General features: G+C 44.4%; 1 protein-coding gene across 5 annotated transcripts in view; it reads left to right on the forward strand.

The window, feature by feature from the left end:
- The first annotated feature begins 1,577 nt into the window (after window positions 1-1,577).
- The window catches only part of TNC (tenascin C), a 64,803-nt gene continuing 38,795 nt past the window's right edge, over window positions 1,578-27,585 (forward strand). For all 5 annotated transcript variants that reach the window (XM_087880011.1, XM_087880012.1, XM_087880013.1 and 2 more), the window contains exons 1-8: window positions 1,578-2,545; window positions 18,075-18,647; window positions 20,211-21,803; window positions 22,127-22,390; window positions 23,023-23,138; window positions 23,597-23,753; window positions 24,431-24,700; window positions 26,091-26,276. In XM_087880011.1, the coding sequence (XP_087736137.1) occupies window positions 18,185-18,647; window positions 20,211-21,803; window positions 22,127-22,390; window positions 23,023-23,138; window positions 23,597-23,753; window positions 24,431-24,700; window positions 26,091-26,276 (3,049 nt within the window). In that variant the 5' untranslated portion in view covers window positions 1,578-2,545; window positions 18,075-18,184. The remainder of the gene's footprint in view (window positions 2,546-18,074; window positions 18,648-20,210; window positions 21,804-22,126; window positions 22,391-23,022; window positions 23,139-23,596; window positions 23,754-24,430; window positions 24,701-26,090; window positions 26,277-27,585) is intronic.

Here is a 27,585-nt window from a genome sequence, read left to right on the forward strand (position 1 = left end):
AACTCTAGGGGGCGGTGCTCATCTCTGTTTCAAAGAGCCAGCGCTGTCCGAAGACGTCTCCATGGTCATGTGGCCAGCATGACTCAATGCCAAAGGCACATGGAACGCTCTTCCCTTCCCACCAAAGGTGGTCCCTGTTTTTCTATTTGCATTTTTTACGTGCTTTCGAACTGCTAGGTTGGCAGAAGCAGGGACAAGTCACGGGAGCTCACCCCGTTACGCGGCACTCGGGATTCGAACCGCTGAACTGCCGACCTTTCGATCGACAAGCTCAGTGTCTTAGCCAATGAGCCACCATGTCCCTTTAGGGTTTCAGGGCTACATATATCCAAATTCGATTCCCATTGACTTTCCCAGGGTAATATTGGACTTTTTAAGCCAAGGATAAGGACTATCTCAGGAGCACCTTCAGGAATTAGGACCTAAACCTGACCCTGTGGATGTTGTGTCTCATTCAGTTTTATGGCACCCTCGTGCCCAGAAAAAGGAAAGGAGTTATTAGCAACAAAGATGTCAAAATACCCCTTTACAACATTTCCCCAACTGCCCATCCATCAACACTGAAGGATGTGATTCATCCCATCCCCCTTATGTTAAGTTGCACATTGAAAAGATGTCTCCTAGCAGCAGCGCAGATGGACAGCTTCCTGCTCAAGGATGTCTGAAGTGTAAATTCCTGGTCACCAGTTCAGTCCTGAGTGCTACCACTTGTATTTCTCTGTCTTCCAATACAAAGGGGGCAGCCCGCGAGCTTGCGCAGTGGGATCAGGTGAGGTATCGTGCACCGGGTCCACCTGGATCCAAGGATGCAAAGGTGGGATTTGGATCTTAGCATCACGTTACATGGTGTCATTTTTGCATCCTTTGCAGAAGAACATATGAATGAAACTCCTTTTATCAGATATTTGAAGGAAAAGGGAGATATAGCATTTCTTCTTCTTCTTCTTCTTCTTCTTCTTCTTCTTCTTCTTCTTCTTCTTCTTCTTCTTCTTCTTCTTCTTCTCCTCCTCCTCCTCCTCCTCCTCCTCCTCCTCCTTCTTCCTCCTCCTCTTCCTCCTCCCTTTTCTTCCTCTTCTTCTCCTCCCTCCTCTTCTTCTTCTCCTCCTCCTTTTCTTCCTCTTCCATGACTTTTTCCTCTTCTTCCCTTTTCTTCCTCTTCTTCTCCTCCCTCCTCCTCTTCTTCTTCTCCTCCTTTTCTTCCTCCTCTATGACTTTTTCCTCTTCCTCCCTTTTCTTCCTCTTCTTCTCCTCCCTCCTCTCCTCCTCCTCCTCCTCCTCTTCTTCCCTCTTCTTCCTCTTTTTTTTAATTTTTTTTTTAATTTGATTTATATGGCGCCCTTCTCCGGAGACTCAGGGCAGCTTACAATGCGCTAAGCAATAGCCTTCATCCTTTTGTATATTTATACAAAGTCAGCTTATTGCCCCCACAACTGGGTCCTCAATTTACCTACCTTAGAAAGGATGGAAGGCTGAGTCAACCTTGAGCCTTGGCGAGATTCGAACCTGCAGTAATTGCAGGCAGCTGATCTTAATAACCAGCTTACTAACAGGGTGCCTTAGACCACTGTACTACCGAGGCTCTTCTTCCCCTTCCTCTTCCTCCTCCTCCTAACAGATTTAGTGTTGACCTTAACATACATTTCTTCATATAACTTCTGAATAAGAAAACAACAACAACTCACAATTCTGCATCCTTTTTCACAAAGCGCCAACCAGCCGCCAGGAACCCATAGATTGTCACAAAGATAGAACAAGACTATCTGTTCTATCTGTTCTATCAACATGGGGTGGAATTTTTCATCCATCGAATAAAGGAAAGAGGCATGTGGTGAGTAGGGGTGGGGTGGGGTGGAGGAGAGAGGGAAAAAAATCCACACATGCATCACACATGCATCACGTTGATAGAGGAATCGATTTGGAAGGTGTTGGTGGAGAAATTCTCCCTGTGGTGGAGAAATCCTGACCCACTTCACTGGGGAAGGGACATCAATATTCAAAACTTAAATCATGCCCTGTTGTGTAGAGAACACCCACTGCTAAAAACTCCTGGAGGAATTATTTCTCCTCCTCCTCCTCCTCCTCCTCCTTCTCCTCCTTGAGTCACTTACAAACTTGAAGTGATTTTCCCTATTCGCACATGGCTTGGTGCTGAAGGAGGGGAGGGGGTGGTGGAAAAGGGAGGTGTGGTCATTTTTCCTTCTGGCCATAAACTACACGCAAATCCTCTCGGGTGTCTGGCCCTATATATATAAGCATGTGCCTGTGTAATTTCAGAGGGAAACTGTGCCTTTAATTTAACTGACTGTCTGTGTCTCCAAGGCATCCCGTTACAGTGGAAACGAGCTAAGAAGGACCTTCGGTTACAGACACCAACAGAAGGTTGGGCGCTTTCGTTGCAGTTTCTGTGGCTCTCAAACTCTTCTTCTTCTTGCTTTCTCGTCTACAAGATGGGACAACTCGGCTGACTTCGGGAGCAACCAAGGACCATAACACCCCATGGAGATCTGACCGAGCGAGAGAAGAAGAAATAACAACATATCAAAAGGCAAGGAGGTTATTTTTTCCCCTCTTTTTCTTTCTCCCTTTCCCTCCTCTTCCTCACCCATCCATCCATCCACCCACCCGCTCATCCCACAACATTGTGAGTTTTAGGACTGTGGGTATAATTTTGTTAAAAATGCCCCTTTGGTGATGGTGGTGGGGATGAATAGGACTTGTGCATAACGGTGAATCTGGTTTTGCATCTCTGATGAGATGTACAGCCTACATTGGACTAGAAGACCTCGAAAGTCCCGTCCAACTCTGTTAGTCTGTTTTTCTGTCTGAGACACGATTTCCACCCACCCTCCCTTCAATTGTGTTTTGTTTTTTCACGTTGGATGGGATTAGCTCTCTGTTGTCGGGTTGCTGCTGTGGATGTTTGAACGAGCCATGCAAATTTGTACAGGAAAGCAAACCGCTAAGAAGGATGCTGATGTTAGAGAGGGGATGCTGTGAGTCCATCCGGCTATTTCTGACTTGCTCTGTCTTTCAGAAAGGTGGGTGGTACGGTGTCAGGACAACTCTGGCTTCTGGTGCAAAGTTGTGTTTCGGTAGCCCACTTTCCATCCTGTGCTTGGGAAATGAGTATCAGTTTCAGAAGGGAAGAAAAACCAGTGTCCCGCCTTGCAGATGGAGAGATTAAAAGAAGCAGCTCAATTTATCTCACTTTCATTTTCCCTTTTGTTTTTTCTTTTGTTTTTCTTTTTTCCAATTAAAACCAGAAAAATGAGTTCTCGGACAGAGTGGGCACACACCCACTCACACACACCCCTCTCCATGCAGAAAAAAGAACAAGTGGTTAGGTCCATGCTATCTGATCCCATCCTTGTTGAATGGTTTAATCTGTGCAAATGTGGGCTCTGAGAAGGCTGGGGAGGATGCTTTTTAGCGTTTGGCTTGGCTTCTAAACTCGCCAGACATGTGTTTTCTGCTTTCGTGGCAGACGGTGGGTTGTGTCTGCAGAACATTTCCATATTCCTCCACCCCCCCCAAGAACTTCTTCAAATGTAATATTACACAGTACAAGCTTTGCAATGAAAGCGCCCCATGCTAAGAACAAGGATGTACAAAGAAGCTGCAGCTGAATCCAGCAGGACTTATTTTTGAGTGAATGTTTGCAGTCGTCAGTCTTTAATTTAGAAGGGATGCCCATAGTTAAACCATTCTAGGCATTGTCCACTTCGGGAGAGGCCATCTGATTTTGTCTCTCTGAAGTCGGACAGTTACTTGTTCTTGCAAATATGTCAGGGAACGGTGTAGAGAGATTTGGCTTCCTTGCTTCTCAGGAACTCTAAGTTCAGAATCTGTATCCTTCTAGAGGTTATCTGATTCCAACTCTCATCAGTCCCGCCCAATAGTCAAGGCTGATGAGCGAGGTAACCCAACATCTGAAGGATGTTCATCCCAAAGCATATGGCCAAATGTCTGTGAATATTCTCAGTCCTCCAGGTCATCATTGTATTAAAAGTGGTTATAAGTAGTGGAACTTCCAGGAAAGGAATAGAATAGAATAGAATAACAGAGTTGGAAGGGACCTTGGAGGTCTTCTAGTCCAACCCCCTGCCCAGGCAGGAAAACCTACACCACTTCAGACAAATGGTTATCCAACCTCTTCTTAAAAACTTCCAGTGTTGGAGCATTTACAACTTCTGGTGGCAAGTTGTTCCACTGATTAATTGTTCTAACAGGAAATTTCTCCTTAGTTCTAAGTTGCTTCTCTCCTTGATGAGTTTCCACCCATTGCTTCTTGTCCTGCCCTCAGGTGCTTTGGAGAATAGCTTGACTTCCTCTTCTTTGTGGTAGCCCCTGAGATATTGGAAGGCTGCTATCATGTCTCCCCTAATCCTTCTTTTCATTAAACTAGACATATCCAATTCCAGCAACCGTTCTTCATATGCTTTAGCCTCCAGTCCCCTAATCCTCTTTGTTGCTTTTCTCTGCACGCTTTCTAGAAACCAAAAATTAACTTTTGATCCAAAATCTGAAGGACTCTACATTGATCGCCTTTCCGTTCCATCAATCCTTCCGATGGAAGAGTTTTGTCCATTTAGAATTAGATTAGAAGAAGGTGAGAGGTTAGCTCACCTTGTCCTTACCGGAATTTTCCTGCATGGAAACATAAGGCTTACCTATCTCTATATAATCTGGGCAGATGGAACTTGTCCCTGTTTTCTTCAGTGTTTCCTGAAAATGCCTGGATATTTTTTTTAAAAAAAAACTATGAAGGCACTTAGCTGCAGCACTGTTGGATTTATTTGACTTAGAAATAACTCCAATCGAATAGGAGTAAGGAGGTGAGGATTGGAACTGTCAAGAAACTCTTAAATGTGGAGGGAAATGAGCTTGCTATTTCTTTTCTCCCCATCCTTCCTTTCCTTTATCAACTAAATCCTGTTCCTCTCCCTTGAAGACAGTTGCTGGCATGTCTTCCCAAGCCCTTTGTGTGAAGCAGGCAAGAAATAATTTATTTATGATGTACGCTTAGAATCCACTGAATGACTCGGAAAGGTTCTGTTTGAGCGAGTGAAAACTCCTCCCTGTGCAACGAAGGAATGGAGAGAACAATTCCTGAGTTATCTTGAATTGCCTTGATTCAATGTACCCTCTAGAGATTATTAGCAGTGGCAGAATATAAGCATAAAAAGAAAGCAGCTCTTGTGTTCCTTAGAAAGATTGAGCAGAAGTACTACATCCATCAGCTGTTAAGGTAACCCTAGTTTGACCTCAGCCGAATGATAGGAGAAAGATCGCAGGGGTGCTATTAAGCAGGTTCTGACAGGTTCTGGAGAACCGGTAGCGGAAATTTTGAGTAGTTTGGAGAACCGGCAAATACCATCTCTGGCTGGCCCCAGAGTGGGGCGGGAATGGAGGCTTTGCAGTATCCTTCCCCCAGGAGTGGGATGGGAATGGAGGTTTTGCAGTATCCTTCCCCCAGGAGTGGGGTGGGAATGGAGATTTTACAGTATCCTTCCCCTGGAGTGGGGTGGGAATGGAGGTTTTGCAGTATCCTTCCCCTGGAGTGGGGTGGGAATGGAGATTTTGCAATATCCTTTCCATGCCACGCCCACCAAGCCACACCCACCAAGCCACACCACGCCCACCAAGCCACGCCCACAGAACCGGTAGTAAAAAAAAAAATAATTCCATCACTGATCTCTAGGCATATATGATCATCAAAACATTGACAACAGGGGTGTCAAACTCAATGCCTGCAGGCCAGATCTGGCCCGTGGGGTGCTTAGATTTGGCCCACGGAGCCACCCCTGGAAACAGCAAAGGAGTGGCCCGCGGTGCCTCTGTCAGTGAAAACAGAGCTCGATGGGGTGGGGGGAGCTAAAAACAAGATAAAAGGAGAAATGTTTCCCCTTTTGCATTTGAGCATGCAAGAAGGGACAGGAAAGGAGAAAGGGAAAGAGGTAAGACAAAGAAAAAGAAGGGAAGATGAGAAGAGAGCAAGGAAGGAGAAAGAAGGAAAGAGGGGGAAGAAGAAGAAAGAATGAAGAGGGAAGGAAAAGAAGGAAAGGGAGGAAAGGGGGAGGGAGGGAGGGAGGGAGGGAGAGGGAAGGAGGGAGGGAGGATCTGAGGTAAGTCCTGCCTTAGCACTTTGGCCACCGCAGGTGCCCCCCGACACAAGTGACTTCGAGCTGGCCACACCTACCTTGGCCACACCCACCTTGGCCACGCCCAGCCCAGCCACGCCCAGCCCAGTAACACCGCCCCCCCCCAGATCAAGCGCAACCCAGCTGCTTCTAAGGAAGCAGGTAGAGTTGAGGTCACTTGCTTGGGTAGGAGGTTGGACTACAAGGTCCCTTCCAACTCTGTTAATCTGTAAACCCTGATGTGGCCCTCAATGAAATCGAGTTTGACACCCCTGCTCTAGAAACCAGGAGATTAAGAGTTCTAGTTCTTCCTTAGACAGAAGTACCAGTTGGGAGATTTGGGAACAGTTTACTCTCTCTTTACTCTCTGGGAAAATAGGAGGAGGGGAGTATTGTATAGGCCCTCTTGATGGATAAAGTGATAAAGGTGGAGTAGAAATCTAATGAACCAATAAAGTAGTTAGGAACACGGTTAGCCATCACTGGCCTAGAAGTTAGCGTCTGGGCTTATCAGGAGTTCTGGAGATGAATACGCACAAGCGAGTATAACCGGAGTTAGGACTAACTTGAGAGAAGTGGGTTGATTTTCTCCAGCCCTCTCCTTATACTATTCAAGATCAAATAGATTACCATATTTGGAGTCTGGATGGAGTTATTCTTATTTGCCAGAGTTTTGTTTATATGATAATTAATTTACATTATATAGGTGCCTCCTTGACTCACAGGGCAACCTATCAATGAACAGCAATGGACTCTATTTTTTTAAAAAAGGTCAACAAATAATAAAAACAAAACGCGAAAACATTTAGGGTATGACGTGCCAGAAATAAATCATTCAAATGGAGCAGACCACTCCCTACCTGGGCAAAGAGCCAGATCTTTAATGCCTTTTAAAAGGTGGGCAGGGATGGGCCAACCACATCTCAGGCAGGACATGTTATTCCAAAGAGCCACAGAGAAGATACACCTTGGAGGTTCTGCCAGATGGCATTGCTTAAGTGATGGCAGCCAAATCAGGGGTGAAATCCAGCAGGTTCCCACAGGTTCTGGAAAACTGGTAGCGGAAATTTTGAGTAGTTCGGAGAACTGGCAAATACCACCTCTGGCTGGCCCCAGAGTGGGGTTGGAATGGAGATTTTGCAATATCCTTCTCCCATGAGTGGGGAGGAATGGGGATTTTGAAGTATCCTTCCCCTGGAGTTGGGTGGGAATGGAGATTTTGCATTATCCTTCCCCTGGAATGGGGTGGGAATGGAGATTTTACAGTATCCTTTCCCTGCCATACCCACCAAGCCATGCCCACCAAGCCACACCACGCGCACCAAGCCACGCTCACAGAACCGGCAGTAAAAAAAATTTGAATTCCCACCACTGAGCCAAATCTCATCAGATTTTACTGGACTGGTAGAAATAATTGTTGATGGACGTCACACCGATTATTGAAACCTGTGCTACCAAGCGTCTTTTGGTACCTCAACTCCATTCTCTCAAAAGTTCTTGACAATAGATTTGACTTTGTGGGATGGATGGAGACAGAGACGGACTTGACTTCAGAGGATGGCTGGACCATAGGGTGGATGAGAACTTCCAACTCCACAGGATCTTACCTTGACATGGTTTCCATAATCATGGAAACATGCACCGATTCTGCCTTCCATGGTTGTTATTGACCTGAGACATCCCCAAGGTGCTTTTTTCCAAAAGACAATTGGACTTTCTTTGCTTTTCCTGAAGGACATTTCACTTCTCATCCAAGAAGCTTCCTCAGTTCTGACATGAAGCTTCTTGGATGAGAAGCAAAACGTCTTCAAAGAAAAACAAGAAAGTCCAGTTGCCTCCTGAAAAAGCAGCATTGAGACAACCATGACCTGGATGACTGAGAATCTCCATAGACATTTAGCTAAGCCAGAGCTGAAGAAGTTTTCTGGATGAGAAGTGAAACGTCTTCAAAGAAAAACCCAAATGACTGAGAATCTCCATAGACATTTAGCTAAGCCAGAGCTGAAGAAGTTTTCTGGATGAGAAGTGAAACGTCTTCAAAGAAAAACCCAAATGACTGAGAATCTCCATAGACATTTAGCTACATCAGAGCTGAAGAAGCTTCTTGGATGAGAAGCGAAACGTCTTCAAAGAAAAACAAGAAAGTCCAGTTGCCTCCTGAAAAAGCAGCGTTGGGAGAACCATGACATGGATGACTGAGAATCTCCATGGACATTGACTTGAGACAACAACATTCCTTTCTGTTTTTCTATCTTTCTAATTAACCCTACTGCTAGACAAGTGATTTGGGATCATGGTTTGAACTAACTTGCTTCATGCTGGCAAACCAAACCCTACTGAGATAGCTTTCTTCTGTTCTTCTCGCCATCATTGGTTAGCCTCCGTAGCTTCCCTTGCTGGAATGTTTCCATCCGGAGGACATTCTTTGGATTTGAATGAAAGTGCGGGAGGTGTGCACACCACTGGAATCAGTATTTCCATTCTCTCTTTCTACTGTACCTTCCGGTCTCTTCGGATGACAACTCTTTCTTAGTCTAGAAGAGAGTAGAGGTGGAATAGAAATTGGAAAGTCAAGGAGGCTGCAGGCACCTAGAGAGATGGCCATTCAATGAAAGACAGGCTGCTCACCATGTTTCTTGGCCCCTTAAAGTTAAGTTAAAAGATTCAACCTATCTGTACAAATTTCACTTTCTCTCTCCTCTCCCTCTTTCCTCTCTCCCTCTCCTCTTCCTTTCTCTCTCCCCCCTCCCTCTCTCCCCTCCCCTCTCTCTGTTCCTGTCTCTCTCTTTCTCTGTCTCTGTCCAGGACTACCTCTTGCAGTTCACAACCCAAATGGAAAGCACTATGAATTAAGGATGGGAAGGCTGAGAATAGTCCAGACAGAGCAAGCAAAGAATCCCATTAAGTTTTTCTTTAAGTTTCCCCTTGCCAACAGGAGAAAGGAGGAGAGAGAGAGAGAGAGAGACAGAGAGAGAGACAGAGAGAGAAAGAGAAAGAGAGAGAGAGAGAGAGACAGAGAGAGAGAGAGACAGAGAGACAGAGACAGAGACAGAGACACAGAAAGGGAGAGGGAGGGAGAAAGAGAGAAGAAAGAGACAGAGGGGGGGAGAGAGAGAGAGAGAGAGAGAGAGAGAGAGAGAGAGAGAGAGAGAGAGAGAGAGGAAAGACCCTTTTTAATATATTCAAGGAAACTTTCAGTCTAGCTGCTGCATTTTCTTCCTCTCAGACGCTCCTTGTCCAGGGTGAATTTGTTCCACATGTGGGAAAAATTAAACCTGGGCATGCATCCAAGAAACAGGGAATCTGCCCCCACTTTCTCAAGTATGATGTAAATAGGGAGAGGGGCGTTCCTTTCCTTGACAAGGGGGTGTCTGTCTGGCTAATAGGAGGTGTTGGGTAGATGCATAAGGAAAACCAAGTGCCCCCCCCCTCCTAATTTGTTTTGTTAGAAATGGATGTATCCTAAGTGGTTATGGAGAGTCCTGCCCATCCATCTCATTAAAATTAAAATATACATTCTATTCTGAAGGAACTCCACCTCTGTTTCTCATGGGAATGTTTCTTCCTTCATTAGAAAACCTTACATTGCTTTTCTTTAAAAAAATAATAATAACACAGAGACCCACATGCAACATCCAACTGGGGGGCAAGAAATTAAAAAATCTCCTGTATTCATAGAGTTGACTTTATCCATGATCAAGGTGCATGGTATAGCCTGATGAAGTTTTCACTGAAAGTTCATCTCAAATCATCCAAACTATCCCTGTAGCCAATTGCTATTAGCAAACATATATTTGCCAATGAAGTTTGACTAGATTGATGGGACACATGATGGTATGATGGTATTGTTTGCTGCAGGAGAGAGAGAGGGGGGGAGGGAGGGAGGGAGGGAGGGAGAGAGAGAGAGAGAGAGAAAGAAAGAAAGAAAGAAAGAAAGAAAGAAAGAAAGAAGAAAGAAGGGAGGGAGGGAGGGAGGGAGGGAGGGAGGGAAGGAAGCAAGCAAGCAAGCAAGCAAGCAAGCAAGGAAAAGAAGGGTGGAGGGAGGGAGGGAGGGAGGAAGGAATATCACCAGTAATGTTACCTAGTTGAGTAATGAAACATCTGCAAGAAAGCGGCCAAGATCACAGAGCACCAACACTAAAAGAAGGAAGGAGGGAAGGAGGGATGGAAGGTGGGAGGGAGAGATGAGGGAGGGAGGGAGGAAGGAAGGAAGGAAGGAACTAAGGAAGGAAGGAAGGAAGGAAGGAAGGAAGGAAGGAAGGAAGGAAGATCACCGATGATGTTATCTAGTTGAGTAATGGTGTGGTGCTGCGCCAGCAGCCTGTGCAGCTGGCACTTGAGTCGGACAGTGAGGAGGACTGAGGACAAGTGGAGAAGAGGTGGTGCCAGAGGTGGGGATTCAGCCTTCAGAACCTCCAGAAGCTTCCATGGGTGAAGAGGAAGAAGAAGAGGAGCCTCTTCTCGATGCACGGGCGTGCAGAGCTGCCAAAAGGCAGGAATGGCTCCTCAGGAGGAGGTCTCCTCGAGAGTAAGGCTTGGGGCTAATTGGCCACTCCCTTAGCCTATTTAAGGAGGAACGCCAACTGAAGCAATTTGTAGGGAACAACTTTAGTTCATTCTCCTTCACGTCTGGATTCTCTGCAAATTGCTTCTGGGCTTTCTGCCAACCATAGTAAGATTAAGATTATTTATTCTTTGGATTCTTGCACGCTGTTAAGAAAGTTAATTAACAGCCTTTGTTTGAAAAAGAATACTGATTTTATTTTAGTAAACTAAGGTTTGTACAGACTTTGTGTGTGCTGCGTTCTTTGGGGTCCGTAGCTGGGGTAGAACACTGCCATCACGGCCTTAGGAAGATCTCTAGATGTTCATCCGTGGTGTCTTGTCTTCGTCATGGCACGCGGAATGGATTGTTTTCCTTCCCGTTCGCTCATTCTTACTCACAACCTTTTTTTTAAAAAAAAAAAAATGACTCGGCAACACATCTTTTCAACTACATTCCTTGGCTGGAGAGGCTCACATCTAGAGTGCTTCTCTGACTCCGTTCCAGCTTGCCAATTGACAAACCAAAAGAGGCAAAAAATAAAATAATAATAAAATGAATTCTTTGATGCTGAGTAAGACCCGGAATGTTCATTCCACAGCCCGGGAGACTCCTGACTTCTGCTGCTGAAGTAGTTCGGTTTTGATCCATCCGTGATAGATTGGCCCAAAAGTATTTTTTTTTAATCATCGGATTTCTTAATCTACTCAATTTGGTTCCACAGTTGCTAATTGGCAGGGTTTACGGAGTCCCAGCTTGGGTTGGTTCCTTCCAACTTAATTGCTTTTGCTTCTTCATTTTTAAGAAGAAGGAGGATTTGGAGGGAAGATTGCTACGGGTATGCACTATACTAGCACTATACTAGGGCTATAGCACTTAGCGCCTAGACTTATATACCACTTCACAGTGCTTAACATCCCTCTCTAAGCAGTGTATAAAGTCAGCATATTGCCCCCAACAATCTGGGACCTCTCCCTCTTTCCTTTCCTTTCCTTTCCTTTCCTTTCCTTCTTTTCTTTCCTTTTCTTTCCTCCTCCTTTCCTTTCCTTTCCTTCCCCTTCCCTTCCCTCCTCTTCCCTTACCTTCTTTCTTTCCTTTCCTTTCCTTTTGTTTCCTTTCCTTTCCTTTCCCTCCCTTTCCTTTCTTCCTTTCCTTTTCCTTTCTTCCCTCCTTTCCTTTCCCTTCCCTTCCTCCTTTCCTTTCCTTCCCTTTCTTTCCCTTCCCTTCCCTTCCCGTCTTTCCTTTCTTCCTTTCCTTTTCCTTCCTTCCCTCCTTTCCTTTCCTTTCCCTTCCCTTCTTCCTTTCCTTCCCCTCTCCTTCCCTTCTTCCTTTCCTTTCCTTTCCTTTCCTCCCTTCCCTTCCCTTCTTCCTTTCCTTTCCTTTCCTTTCCTTTCCTTTCCTTTCCTTTCCTTTCCTAGTCTCAGAGGTATCACTCAAAGCTTACCCCTGATCCGTTTTGGCCTCCTTCTCTCATTTTGTGGGATAGAAAGGAAACCAGTCCTTTCCGTTTCTCCCCCAAATGGCTGACTTTCCATTCCTCCTTCAAAAAAAGGGAAGGTAAGATCCTTGATTTCACAAGTTCTGACAGAAGTAGGTCAGTCAGCCATCAAACTGTGAGGCCTGAGGGAAGCATTAACATGGAGCCATTTAGGAAGCATCTCAGTGGCCTCACGATAGCTGGGAAATTTAGCTCTCCTTTGAATTTTAAATATTTTAGGTGCAAGGACAGGAGATTTTGAGTAGTGATGAGGATTATTTAGCCAGAGGAAAAAATGTCTCTTCAGGATAAATTTATTCAGACCTTTTGGAGACCTATAAGAGCACAAAGCGGTATATTTCATGCCATACCTATCTTTAAAAAAAAAAAAAACATCATTTCTGGTGCCAGATGGTTCCTCGGGGAGGAATAGACTAATTTATAACCGCTCTCCTCAACTCTATTTTGCACTGAACATTGGGCAGTACAATGCCATTTCCTTGTTGAACACTTCTAAATGAATACCAAAATGTGTTAATTATTCTCTTGAGTTGCAATTAAAGTGAAGGGGGGATTTCATTGCCTGGGCACCTGGCCAAAAGATCCCTCACTTAAGTTATTTTTTTCAAGGGAAACCAGAATGTAGAATAAGGGTGGATTTCCGTGAGCAAAAGAAATACCCATCGAGGTTCAGGAATGAATCCACCAGGCCAACTGATAGATGGAAACCAGTTGTGATTAAGGCAAGAAGTTATTTCAGAGACGTTTTATATGAAATGCCCTCCTTTCCAATTACAAACTGAAGCAATGCCATCTAAGTTATCATTCCTGTCTCCTAGTTTTTTTAAAAAATTTATTTGTAAATTAATAACAACGAGCAAATAGATTAATTTTATGTTTGGGGACTAAAATAATAAGATCTCGCCATTCTCCATTGTCCGTCTTCTCCTGCTCCTCCTTCTCTGTTTTTTTCCTTCTTCTTCTCCTCATTGTCTATCTTTTTCTTCTTCCTTTCCTTCTCCTTCTTTTAATGCTTCATGCAAATCCAGCTCATTTGATTAATTTGATTAATTTATGTTTTAGTGCTAAGCAAGGAGTGATCATGCAACTTGTTACTGTGTGCCCATAATACTGGGTTAACTTATCTTTCTTCTCCTTATCTATCTTCTTCTCCTCCTCCTCAATGTCTATCTTCTCTTTCTTCCCCTTCCCCTTCCCTTTCTCCTTTTCTTCCTTCTCCTTCTCCTTGTTGTCTATCTTCTCTTCTTTCTCCTTCTCCTTTTCTTCCTTCTCCACCTCATTGTCTTATCTTCCCCTTCTCCTTTTCTTCCTTCTCCTTCTCCTCATTGTCTATCTTCCCCTTCTCCTTATTCCCCTTCGATCTTCGCCTCCTTCTCCTTCTCTTAGTGCTTTAGACGAACCCTGTCCATTTGATTAATTTATGAGTTAGTATTAAGCAAGGAGCAATCGTGCAACTGGTTTCTCTTTGCCCCTCTCATTGAGTTGAGAAGATGCTTCTTGACATCCTTTTAACCAAGCCCTGATAACTGTTTTAGGACGATCCCGTGACTTGGATAAGATGGAAAAAAATTATCTGAGTACTAATGGACCCAAAAAGATGTGGTGGCTCAGTGCCTAAGATGCTGAGCTTGTCGATTGAAAGGTCGGCAGTTCAGCGGTTTGAATCCCTAGTGCCACGTAAACGGGGTGAGCTCCCGTTACTCATCCCACCTTCTGCCAACCTAGCAGTTCGAAAGCACGTAAAAGAACTGCAAGTAGAAAACTAGGGACCACCTTTGGTGGGAAGGGAACAGCGTTCCGTGCACCTTTGGCGTTGAGTCATGCCGGCCACCTGACCACAGAGACGTCTTTGGACAGCGATGGCTCTTTGGCTTTGAAACGGAGATGAGCACCGCCCCCTAGAGTCGGGAACGACTAGCACATATGTGCGAGGGGAACCTTTACCTTTTCTTAATGGACCCAATCACAGTACTTACTCCCCTCTTTTCAAAACGTATAATATCCAATCCGGTTAGATTCACATTATCCTTGGCTCACATCCATCCCATTTCCCCATTTTCAGCATGGCCAAATATAGGCTTTCTATCTCTCATTAGTGGAGACTTTTTTTTTTTTTCCGGTTCTGTTCCATGAGCAACAAACAGTCAGACAGACTCTCTCTATTGACCCTACAAAGAAGCCATGTGAGTTTTATACAGTAGAGCAGCCATTCAGCAACAAAGAAGGTTTAATAGATTTTTTTTTCTTTTCTTTTTTTATTTAAGAAAAGAAATCTTTTCCAAGAAAGGGCTATTCGGAATTGAAGCTGGAGTATTTTTGGCAAAACCCCTGAAAGATCCTGGAAATGAACAGCAGCCTTATGTTTAAATTTTGCATTCATGGCTCTGATTTACTGGAGGGAGCGGGGGGTGGGGGGGATGAAAGAATTACAAGCTCTGTAAGTATGAAACGGAGGGTCTAACCGTGTTGGCCCGATCCACTGTGAAGTCATTGCAAACAAAAAAAGAAGAAAAAATGAGCTCCCGACGATGTGTAACTTGGCAGGAGAACTTTCCGAAACCTAAAGTTTTCAAAGTCATTGATATTTGCCAGCAAGACATATGTCTTCCCTAAAGAAACTGAGATGGGGTATAGGAGATCATGGGAAACTTGCACCCCGTGTCACGGTGCTAGGAATGCTGATTTGAATCTCCATCCTGAGCAATGGGCAAAGTTAGTGGGGTGAACAGAGCTCTTTCTGTCTCGTTCAGGTGAATAGAATAGAATAGAATAGAATAGAATAGAATAGAATAGAATAGAATAGAATAGAATAGAGTAGTATAGATGTCAGCACTTCAAGCTACATTTACTCTAGTGCTGACATAGTGTAGTATAGAGTAGAGTAGAATAGAAATGAATAGAATAGAATAGAATAGAGTAGTATAGAGTAGTATAGATGTCAGCACTTCAAGCTACATTTACTCTAGTGCTGACATAGTGTAGTATAGAGTAGAGTAGAATAGAATTGAATAGAATTGAATATAGAGTAGAGTAGAGTAGAGAAGAATAGAATAGAATGGAATGGAATAGAATAGAATAGAATAGAATAGAATAGAGTAGTATAGAGTAGTATAGATGTCAGCACTTCAAGCTACATTTACTCTAGTGCTGACATAGTGTAGTATAGAGTAGAGTAGAATAGAAATGAATAGAATAGAATAGAATAGAGTAGTATAGAGTAGTATAGATGTCAGCACTTCAAGCTACATTTACTCTAGTGCTGACATAGTGTAGTATAGAGTAGAGTAGAATAGAATTGAATAGAATTGAATATAGAGTAGAGTAGAGTAGAGAAGAATAGAATAGAATAGAATAGAATAGAATAGAATAGAATAGAATAGAGTAGAGTAGAGTAGAGTAGAGTAGAGTAGAGTAGAGTAGAGTAGAGTAGAGTAGTATAGAGTAGTATAGATGTCAGCACTTCAAGCTACATTTACTCTAGTGCTGACATAGTGTAGTATAGAGTAGAGTAGAATAGAAATGAATAGAATTGAATATAGAATAGAGTAGAGTAGAGTAGAGTAGAGTAGAGTAGAGTAGTGTAGAGAAGAATAGAATAGAATAGAATAGAATAGAATAGAATAGAATAGAATAGAATAGAATAGAATAGAATAGAATAGAATAGAATAGAATAGGAAGGGACCTTGGAGGTCTTCTAGTCCAACCCCCTGTTAAGGGAAAAAACCCTACACCACTTCAGACAAATGGTTATCCAAAATCTTCTTAAAAACTTCCTGTGTTGGAGCATTCACAATTTCTGGAGGCAAGATGTTCCGCTGGTTAATTGTTCTAACTGTCAGGAAGTTTCTCCTTAGTTCTAGGTTGCTTCTCTCCTTGATGAGTTTCCACCCATTGCTTCTTGTCCTACCCTCAGGTGCTTTGGAGAATAGCTTGACTCCCTCTTCTTTGTGGCAGCCGCTGAGATGTTGGAAGACTGCTATCATGTCTCCCCTAGTCCTTCTTTTCATCAAACTAGACACACACCCAGTTCCTGCAACCATTCCTCATTTGTTTTCGCCTCCAGTCCCCTCATCATCTTTGTTGCTCTTCCCTGCACACTTTCTAGAGTCCCCACATCAGTTTTTACATCGTGGCAACCAGAACTGAATGCAATATTCCACGTGTGGCCTTACCAAGGCATTATAAAGTAGTATTAACACTTCACATGATCTTGTTTCTATCCCTCTGTTTATGCAGTCTAGAACTAAGGGTGACATGATAGTCTTCCAATAAAGCAACAAAGATGAGAAAGTATTTGGAGATTAAATAGTACAATGAACAATTGAGGGAAGTAAGCATGTCTAGTCTAACAAAGAGAAGGACTAGGGTTGACATGATATCAGTCTTCCAGTATCTGTGGGGCTATCACAAAGAGAAAGGGGTCAACATATTCTCCAAGGCACCAGAGAGAAGGACAAGAAGCAACGGATGGAAACTTATCATGGAAAGAAGCAACCTAGAACTAAGGAGAAATTTCCTGATAGTGAGGACAATCAATCAGTGGAACAACTTGCCTCCAGAAGTTGTGGGTGCTCCATCACTGGAGGTTTCCAAGAAGAGATTGGACACCTTTTGTCCAGAATGCTATATGGTCTCCTGCTTGAGCAAGGGATTGGATTAGAAGATCTCCAAGGTCCTTTCCAACTTTGTTATTCTGATGTTCTGATGTAGATTACTCTGGGTAAACCCTGGAGTTTCAGTTAGCAGATGAACAAGATCTAATGGTTATGGTGTTTATCGAGAATCACATATATCTAGTTTTTGCCATAGAAGCCAGGTTGAGCTGAGAAGGACTGAGCCACGACTATAAAATTGTTGGAGAAAAGCTTAGGTTAGCTGTCTTGAACTCTTGGAATAACTTGCTCTAACCATTCATCTCAGCCTGTTGAGGCAGGTGCTCTCAGCGTGAGAAAATTGAACGCTCCTGGGTTGGGAAGATCACAAAGAGAAGCAGCTGAGTTGAAGTTCTCCTACCTTCAATGAGCACTGATTGAAGGACACATTCTGAAAAGTTCGGCACCCCATGCTGTGTTTCCAAAGAGCAGCCAGCAAGAGAAATAAATTTTAAATTAAAAAGTCATCCCTCTCTTACTTTCCAGGAGTCGTTTCCAGTGGCCTATTTCCTCCGCTCGATTTCCATTTTTAGAACAAGCTCTTTCTTCTTTTACTCCACTGAGGACCTGCTGTTTTCAATCTACGGGTTTTTATTTAAAATAAGAGCCGTCTGGAGCCCTTTGGTAGTGGGAGGGAGGGGAGGGAGATTCCTGGAAACTGCAAGATGAGAGAGATTATCTGAATGAGGAAGGGAAAAAAATCTGCCAGTAGAGAATGTGGAATTTTATCACTCTTTGTCCTTTCAGATTGCCTCTCTCTCTCTCTCTCTCTCTTGTGGGCATCCACACTTTATTTGGGTCCCAAAGAATAAAAAAATCAATCCATTCTTATAAAAATTACAATAAAAACTTTATTTACCATAGGAACTAGCTAGGAACTGTCTCGTAAAAGAGAAAGTGTTTTATTAGGTGCCAATTTCTGTACTGTGCTGAAGCTGGCACGGGAGGCAACTTCCTTCTTCAGTTAAGGCTGAGTTTCTCAGTTTTTGGACAGCCAATTCATTCGCCCTCTAATTGATTTGCTATCACGTCCTGATTTCAGCTGAATGTCCTGGGGATGACTTGACATATCGCCTTCCTTCTTCCACCTCTTTTCATTACAGTCCCCGAGCTTCTGTTGTGTTGCAAACTGATCACTTCCCAATTCAGTGCTGATCCCTTCCTGCAGGTCATTCCAGCATTGTGTGGTATCGATTTCACAGCAAATTAACTGAGTCTATATCTTGTGTTAACTCTTGCAGGACCGAAAGCAGAGGCAATCCTAAACCTCTCTGTTGCAACCGAGCGGAGTCCCTTCTTTGCAACATAAAACAGCCCTTCGTCTACAAAGAGTGCTCCGGAGGAACTGAGGATGGCCCTCTCCGCATGGGTCATGGCCTCGGTGGCCATCTTTCTGTTCCATCAAGATGCTAGTGGTGGACTCATCAACAGAATTATTCGGCAGAAGAGGGAAACGGGAATCAACGTGACGCTGCCGGAGGATAACCAACCCGTAGTCTTCAACCACGTCTACAATATTAAAGTCCCCGAGGGCTCCCTTTGCTCTGTGGACTTGGACCCTCCCAGTGGAGACTCAGAATTCAAACTTCCATCCGAGCCAGGCAAACACTATCAGGAGCACACATTGAATGAAGACAATCAGATTGTGTTCACACACCGGATCAATATCCCGCGACGGGCTTGCGGTTGTGCGGCGGCCCCTGATATCAAGGAGCTACTAAGCCGACTGGAAGAATTGGAAGAGCTGGTATCTTCTCTGCAGGAACAGTGTGGCAGTGGGTCAGGGTGCTGTTCCAGTGCTCAAACAGCGAAAGGTAAGTTAGGAGAACCCCAGAAGCAAGGTGGGATGGAATAAAAGAGAAGCGCTAGGATTCCCAAACAAAGAAACAGAAAAAACTAGAATTCCCAAACAAAGAAATAGAACTAGAATTCCCAAACAAAGAAATAGAACTAGAATTCCCAAACAAAAAAATGGAAGAACTAGACTCCCCAAAGAAATAGAAGAACTAGAATTCCCAAACAAAGAAATGGAAGAACTAGAATTCCCAAATATTTCTCCTTTGAACCTTTTGTGATAGACCACATTGTGTTCATGTTCCATTTGTATTTAAATCCCCTCCCTACATTACTTTCAAAGTTGAGAAATAAATCAATAAATTTAAAAGGCATCAATAATTTTGTTTCCTGAAGATATTCAAAACTATATACACACCCGCACACATACACAGTGCAACAAAATCATTCCGAACTGTCTTATCCCAATTTAAGCGTATACAATAAAATGAATATGTTGTTTAGCTTATAGCTGGAGAACTACACTTGATTATTAAAGCTAAAGCCCCCAGTAAGATTTGCCACCAAGAATGTAGAAAAGGGAGTTTTTCACCTTCTTTCATATCATTATGTCCAGCTCTGCATTTCTTACAGACATGCTGAAAGATTTCCTTGATTTATTGATCAAGAGGCACGAAGATCTTATAGGCCATACGTGGCCTGTTGACCAACAATTTCTTACAGGTTGTGTTGTTCATCAAGGATTTGATTGTCTCCATCAGGCAAAGTACATTTTTCAAAAAGCGAGACAGTTCTAGAACGTTCCATTTCAGCACCCTGGACAGCACTACACGTATTGGCCTGGTTCCTGACTGGCATTCAGAAACCATGTCCCAAAGGTGCTTTTTCAGGAGGAAACTGGACTTTCTTGCTGTTTCTTTCTTTGAAGACGTTTCGCTTTTCATCCAAGAAGCTTCTTCATCTCTGACAGGATAGTGGGGAATGGAAGGGTTTGTATTCCTTGCAGAATGCGTCGTTTGCATCCCTTTAGAGCAGGCCTGTCAAACTCCTGGCCCACGGGCCAGATGCATCATGTCCTGGCCACTCCCACGCCCAGTTTAGCGAAAGGGGAAAAAGTCCCAATATGTCACGTGATGCTGACATGACAACATGAGTTTGACATCCCTGTTTTAGAGGGTTGTTGAAGCACCAGCTCAAGGCTTTACTCAGCCTTTCATCCTTCCAAGGTCAGTAAAATGAGGACCCAGATTGTTGGGGGGGGGGGGCAATATGCTGACTCTGTCCTTCCTTCCTTCCCTCCTTCCTTCTTCCTTCCTCCCTCCCTCCCTCTGTCCGCCCCTCTCTCCCTCCCTCCCTTCTTTCTTTCCTTGCCATGGTGGTGCAGTGGTTAGAATGCAGTATTTCAGGCTAACTCAGCAGTTCGATTCTCACCAGCTCAAGGTTGCCTCAGCCTTCTATCTTTTCAAGGTCAGTAAAATGAGGATCCAGATTGTTGGGGGCAAGAGGCTGACTCTGTAAACCAGAGAGAGCTGCAAAGCACTATGAAGCAGTATATAAGTCTAAGTGCTATTTTATTTGGACAGGTACCATCGAGGCTACTCCCTACTGCAGTGGACGTGGAAACTACAGCAACGACATTTGTGGCTGCATCTGCGAACAGGGATGGAAAGGACCAAATTGCTCAGAACCAGAATGCCCACAGAACTGCAATGAAAGGGGCCAGTGTATCAATGGCCAATGTATTTGTGATTATGGTTACACCGGCTATGATTGTGGAGAGCTGGCCTGTCCCGGGGACTGCAACGATCAAGGCAAATGCGTGGATGGGAAATGTGTGTGCTTCGATGGTTACGCTGGTGATGACTGCAGCCTTGAGGTCTGCTTGGTGCCCTGCAGTGAGTATGGCAGTTGTGTGAATGGACAATGCATCTGCATGGAAGGTTTCACTGGGGTGGACTGCAGCCAGCCCCTTTGCCTTAACAACTGTAATAATCGGGGGCGTTGTGTGGAAGAAGAGTGTGTGTGTGATGAAGGATACACTGGAGAGGACTGCAGTGAGCTCATTTGCCCCAACGATTGCTATGACCGGGGCCGTTGCATCAACGGCACCTGCTACTGTGAAACTGGGTTCACTGGTGAGGACTGCGGGGAGCTGGCCTGTCCAAATGACTGTCACCATAACGGTCGCTGCGAGAACGGTGTATGCGTATGCGATGAAGGATTCACTGGAGATGACTGTTCCCTACGGAGGTGTCCCAACGACTGTCACAAACAGGGAAGCTGCGTTGATGGGCAATGCGTGTGCAATGAAGGCTTCTTGGGACCAGACTGTGGGGAGGTGAGGTGTCTCAATGACTGCCACAACCGGGGGCAGTGCGTGAATGGCCAGTGTGTGTGTGATGAAGCCTTCATGGGGGAGGATTGTAGTGAACTAAGATGCCCCAAGGATTGCAACAACCATGGCCAGTGTGTTGACGGGAAATGTCAGTGTGATGAGGGTTACATGGGGGAAGATTGCGGGGATCTGAGATGCCTCCATGACTGCCACAACCGTGGCCAATGTGTCAAAGGGCAGTGTGTATGCGACGAAGGCTTTGTGGGTGAGGATTGTAGCCAGCGCAGGTGTCCCAATGATTGCCACAAGCGGGGGAAATGTGTAGATGGCCAGTGTGTATGTGAAGAAGCTTTCACTGGGCTTGATTGCAATGAACTGCGGTGCCCCAATGACTGCAATGACCACGGGCGCTGTGTTGATGGGCAATGCATATGTGACGAAGGGTACACCGCTGAAGACTGCTCAGAACTGACCTGTCCTCAGGACTGCAACCGTCGTGGACACTGTGTCAACGGGGTCTGTGAATGCAACGAAGGCTTCCTTGGGGAGGACTGTGGGGAGCTAGCTTGCATCAACAACTGCAACAACCGAGGCCGTTGTCTGAATGGACAGTGCGTTTGCGACGAGGGCTTCACCGGCGTAGACTGTGGTCAACGGAAATGCCCGGATGACTGCAACAACAGAGGCCAGTGCATTGATGGTGTGTGTCTATGTGATGAAGGATATGAAGGCCCTGCTTGTGCTGAACAGTCCTGCCCCAACAATTGCAATGATCTTGGTCACTGTGTAGCCGGACGATGTGTCTGTGAAGAAGGCTTCGTAGGAGCTGACTGTTCAGATGGTAAGTTCTACCGAATCACAGAGTTGAAAGGATGCATGGACAATCTAGACGTGAATCCCTTGTGCAGTTCCTACAATCTTCATCTAACACATTCATACCATCTTGAGAATAATGGCACTTGTAGACAAATACATCACCTTGGGGATAAGAGGGCTGATAACTCTACGTTTATAAATCCAATTGGTAGATTCCATAATTTTTTGCTGGATCCATAGGTCAGTCTTTCATAAGTTGGGTTTTAGTTCTAGAAAGACAAGTTCCTTTGCTTCTTGGACTTCTCAGATGACCTTTTTTAAAATTTCTTCTTTAAATCTTCATGACAGTATCTCCTCCAAAGGATTTGCTGGTTACAGAAGTGACAGATAAGACCATTAACTTGGAATGGGCGAATGAAAATGTCGTCAATGAATATCTCATCAGCTACATTCCAACCAGTACTGATGGCTTAGAACTTCAGTTCCGGGTACCTGGAAACAAAACATCAGCCACCATCCGGGAGCTGGAACCTGGTGTGGAATATTTCATCCGTGTTTTTGCCATCCTAAGGAACAAAAAAAGCATCCCAATTAATGCCCGGATTGCTACTTGTAAGTACTTTAAAGGCCAAGTGAGTAATTTGCCTGAAGTAACTGTTGGTAGAGGACATTGAGCAGCTCAAAAATTGACATCCAACACAAGCTAGTCTTAAACTAGCTTTTAGGTATGGTTCATATTGACATCTTCACCCTACTTAATATAACCATGATTTACCAAATGATCCCACTTATAACAGAATAACAGAATTGGAAGAGACTTTCGAGGTCTTCTAGTCAACCCCCGCCCCCCGCTCAAGCAGGAGACCTTATACCATTTCAGACAAATGGTTGTCCAACCTCTTTTTAAAGACCTCCAGTGTTGGAATACCCATGACTTCTGAAGGCAAGCCATTAAGGTGGTTAATAGTTCTCACAGTCAGGAAATTTCTCCTTAGTTCTAGGTTGCTTCTCTCCTTGATTAGTTTCCACCCATTTCTTCTTGTCCTGCCTTCAGGTGCTTTGGAGAATAAGTTGACCCCCCCTCTTCTTTGGGGCAGCTCCTCAAATATTGGAAGACTGCTATCATGTCTCCCCTAGTCCTTCTTTTCATTAAACTAGACATACGAAAGAGTAAAGATATTTTTTAAAAAATCATTTGGATCTGTGCTGAAATGCTCTCCTTTCCTTCTGCTTCTGGATTTCAGACTTGCCTGCCCCCGATGGCTTGAAGTTCAAATCAATTAAAGAGACTTCCGTGGATGTTGAATGGGATGCCTTTAATTTCCCTTTCCATGGCTGGGAGATTATCTTTAGAAGCATGGTAAGAAGGATTTCTCGTCCAATAAGGGATGCAGTGGCTCAGTGCCTAAGGCGCTGAGCTTGTCGATCGAAAGGTCGGCAGTTCAGCGGTTCGAATCCCTAGCGCCGCGTAACAGGGTGGGCTCCCGTGACTTGTCCCAGCTTCTGCCAACCTAGCAGTTCGAAAGCACGTAAAAAATGCAAGTAGAAAAATAGGGACCACCTTTGGTGGGAAGGTAACAGCGTTCCGTGCGCCTTTGGCATTGAGTCATGCCGGCCACATGACCACGGAGACGTCTTCGGACAGCGCTGGCTCGTTGGCTTTGAAATGGAGATGAGCACCGCCCCCTAGAGTCAGGAACGTCTAGCACATATGTGCGAGGGGAACCTTTACCTTTAAGAAGGATTTTGCCCTGGGATATCCTGCTTTCCTTTTCTGCCTACCTTCCTATTTTCTCATTTCGATGCTTTGCGTTGCAGAAAGAGGAAGAGAACGGGGCCATCCGAAGCAGTCTGAAGAGCCCTCAGACAACCTACCAACAACAAGGACTTGCACCAGGACAACAGTACAATGTATCTCTGGTTGTCGTGAAGAATGAGATCAGGGGACCTGCTGTTTCAAAAATCGTGACCACAAGTAAGTAGCCATTATCAGGGGTGGGGATGCTGGGGGTTTGCAGGGGTTCGGGAGAACCTCTAGCTAAGATTCTGTGCAGTTAGGAGAACCCCCAAATCTCACTCCTGGCTGTCTCCACCCACCCCACCCCTCCCCTCCCCGGAGGATTTGTGGATTTTCTTTCAACAAAATTATCAGGGTTCCAAGTAACATCCCCAACGAAAGAAGACTCCCAGGCTTGAATTTCCTCAAAGTTACATTTTATTAGAGCTGTCATATTGGCACATCCGGAAAAACCCGAATCTGAAAGTTTCCAGTTTTTCCCCACCCAAGTGAAAGTTCAAGTCCCTGCCCAGCATCCTCATGTCCATCACATAGTCCAATTATCCACCGTCCAAACTGAAGACACTCCCCAGTCATCCAACTCCAGGTGCCAGGGCAATGTGTCCTTGACTCTCTGAAAAGCGAATGTTATTTTGACTACATATCATCTACACTCTTGCAATCCCCCCCTCCCATTTTCCCACAGAAGATGTGGCAGGCCTGAAGGCCCAAACGTAAAAGATGGCTTCCAGATCTGACAGAAATCTTGTTCCACTGCAAAACCCTTTTCCAATTCTTTTTTTTTTTTAATGATGGGATTGTTCTGTATTCAGGGACGTTAAATCTTTGCCTTGTCTTGTTTTTTTTCTCCCAAGAACTGGATGCTCCCAGCCAGATTGAAGCAAAGGATGTTACAGACACTACCGTCCTCATAACGTGGTTCAGACCCTTAGCTGAGATTGACGGACTTGAGCTGACTTACGGGCCCAAGGATACCCCAGGAGACCGCACCTCCATTGACCTCTCCGAAGACGAAAGCCAGTATTCCATTGGAAATCTGAAGCCACACGTGGAATATGAAGTGACCCTTGTGTCTCGGCGTGGACTTATGACGAGTGACCCCATCACTGAAACTTTTGTCACAGGTAGGAAAAATTTTGCCATTGTTTTTGAGTACGTTTCTCCTAGCTCTCAGACTTTGAAGAATGATGTTGGTGATTTATGGATCTGGACCATTAAAAATCTCGAAGCCTGACACATTGAGATTCATTCTAAGTCAGGAGTCCCCAATCTCCAGTCCGTGAACCGGCACCAGTCCTCAGCATGCCAGAAACTGGGCCATGCAAACAAGTGACTTCCCATCCATGGGATGCAGGCAGCACATGAAACCGTGCCCCCTTCGGTCCATGGAAAAACCTGTCTCCACGGAAATGGTCCTTTGGCGTATATTCATGCTGGGCAGAAGCTGGGACAAGAACAAGAGCTCACCCATCACACAGTGCTTTGGTCTCAAACTGCCGACCTTCTGATCAACAAGTCCAGCATCTTAGCAGCTACAGGATGTCCATAATTTTTTTTGGAAGTGATAGCTAATATAGTCACCTACAATGTCTTAACAAAACTTAAGTGTTGTAGAGGATAAGGAAGAGGACTTCGATGGAGGTCCATGGCTAAGACAACAAGCCGTAAAACATTTTCATGTCCAGAACATTAACTGATTAACAGAGTTGGAAGGGACCTTGTAGGTCATCTAGTCCAACCCCCTGCCCAAGCAGGAGACCCTACACCATATCTGACAAATGGCAGTCCAGTTCCTTTGGCTGATCGTTCTCACTGTCAGAAAATTTCTCCTTATTTCTAGGTTGAATCAGTTTCCATCCATTATTCCTTGTCTGGCCTTCGGGTGCATTGGAGAATAGCTTGACCCCCTTCTCTCTGTGGCAACCTCTCAAAAATTGGAAGACTGCTATCATGTCTCCCCTGGTCCTCCTCTTCACTAGACTAGACATACCCAATTCCTGCAACCGTTCATCGTATGTTTTAGCCTCCAGTCTCCTAATCAACCTGGTTGCTCTTCTCTGCACTTTTTCTAGAGTCTCAACATCTTTTTTATAGTGTGGTGACCAAAACTGGATGCAGTACTCTAGGTGTGGTCTTACTAAGGCTTTATAGAGTGGTATTAGTACCTCCCTTGATCTTGATTGAATTCCTCTGTTCATGCAATTTAGGATTGGATTGGCTTTTTTGGCTGCTGCCGCACAATGTAGCTCATATTTAACTGGTTGTCCACTAAGACTCCAAGATCCCTCTCAAATCCAGATAATGTTCAGAAGAAGCTTAGGCAGAGATCTTTCTGATCCATTGAACTATAAGGAGCATAATCAGACTTCTAGATTCTGTTATCCTAGCCAGCTTCAATAAAAGTAGTTTTAGTTTTCCTCTGGAGTTTATTTCATGGCTTGGGGCTGACACGTACACATCTGTGTCCCTGATGTTCACAGAGAACATTAGATTTCTTTCTCTCTTTCTCCCCAGATCTGGATGCTCCCCAAAATCTGAGGCGCATTTCTCAGACGGACCGCACAATCACTCTGGAGTGGAAAAACAGCCAAGCAATGCCAGATGCCTACAGGATCAAATACGCCCCTCTCTCTGGTGGAGATCACGCTGAGGTCACCGTGCCCAGAAGCAACCAGGCCACCTCCAAAGTTACACTCTCTGGTAGGACTTCAGGAAATCCCTTGAAGCTACTTTTCTACAGATGCCAACCTACAATAGTGGCCGAAATTGTGGAAACCTTTTTGGGGAAAGTGTATTTTCTAAAACTAGCTAATAACACCACTTTTGGGGGGGAATAGTACCATAAAATTATATATCAATGGAAAGGTAATTTAATCAAGAATGTAATGCAATCGCTTTTAGGGAGGATTTGCTATTAGAATAGCAGTTGCAGTATAAAGAAGAAAAGTGAAACACGTAGAAAAAATGAGATATACAAAAATGATCCCCATGTCGGTTAATCCTTAGTTGGGTAACCTTTAGCATGAATGACGGCCTTACAATGTCTTCCCATGGAGTGAACCAAGTCTTTGAGTTCTGCAGCTGTTCTAATGTGAAACCAAGATTGAAGGATGGCTTCTATTAACTGGGTTTTATTGCTGGGTCGCTTCTAACTAACCAGTTTCTTTAGTCGGCTCCATAGATTTCCAATTGGGTGAAGGTCTATTCCCAGGCCAATCCAGCAGTGAAATAGGATTATCTTGAAACTCCCCCCAAAAAAGTGGTGTTATTAGTCATCACACCTCAAAAATATACTTTTCCCCAAAAGGTTTCCACAAGTTTGGCCACTACTGTAAATCCATTCATCCATTGAGGGCAGGCAACTGAGGAATGTTCTTTTCATCACATGATGGAATAGTCCTTCACCAACTTGTCCATTTAATGAGATCAAAAGGAATGTATCCCTTTCTTTTGGCGAGAAGCACTCATGGACCATCTACAGGTAGTCCTCAACTTACGACAGCTTGTTTAGTGACCGTTCAAAGTTACAACGGCACTGAAAAAAAGGGAGTTAAGGCCGTTTTTCACACTTACGACTGTCGCAGCCTCATCATGGTCACCTAATCAAAATACAGACCCTTGGCAACTGACTCATATTTATGACGGTTGCAGTGTCCCAGGGTCATGGGATCCCTTTTTGCGACCTTCTGACAAGCAAAGTCAATGGGGAAAGACAGATCCACTTAACAACTGTGTGACTCAGTTAACAACTGCAGTGATTCACTTAGCAACGATGGCACAACAGACTGTAAAGTGAGGCAAAATTCACGTAGCAAATGTTTCGCTTAGTAACAAAAATGTTGAGGTCAGTTGCAATTGTAAGGTGAGGAGTACCTGTATAATACAGGGTCTTCAACATTTTTTGGAATGATTGCCGAAGACAAAGTGTTATTCTCTTTTTGGTGCCAGGTTAAAACCTTATTGTATTTTCTTTATATAAGTTTTATATTTTTATTTTTTACAAACGTAT

Source organism: Pantherophis guttatus, chromosome 16 (genome assembly GCF_059756535.1).
Source record: "Pantherophis guttatus breed Tessera chromosome 16, ASM5975653v1, whole genome shotgun sequence".
NCBI classification, from domain to species: domain Eukaryota; kingdom Metazoa; phylum Chordata; class Lepidosauria; order Squamata; family Colubridae; genus Pantherophis; species Pantherophis guttatus.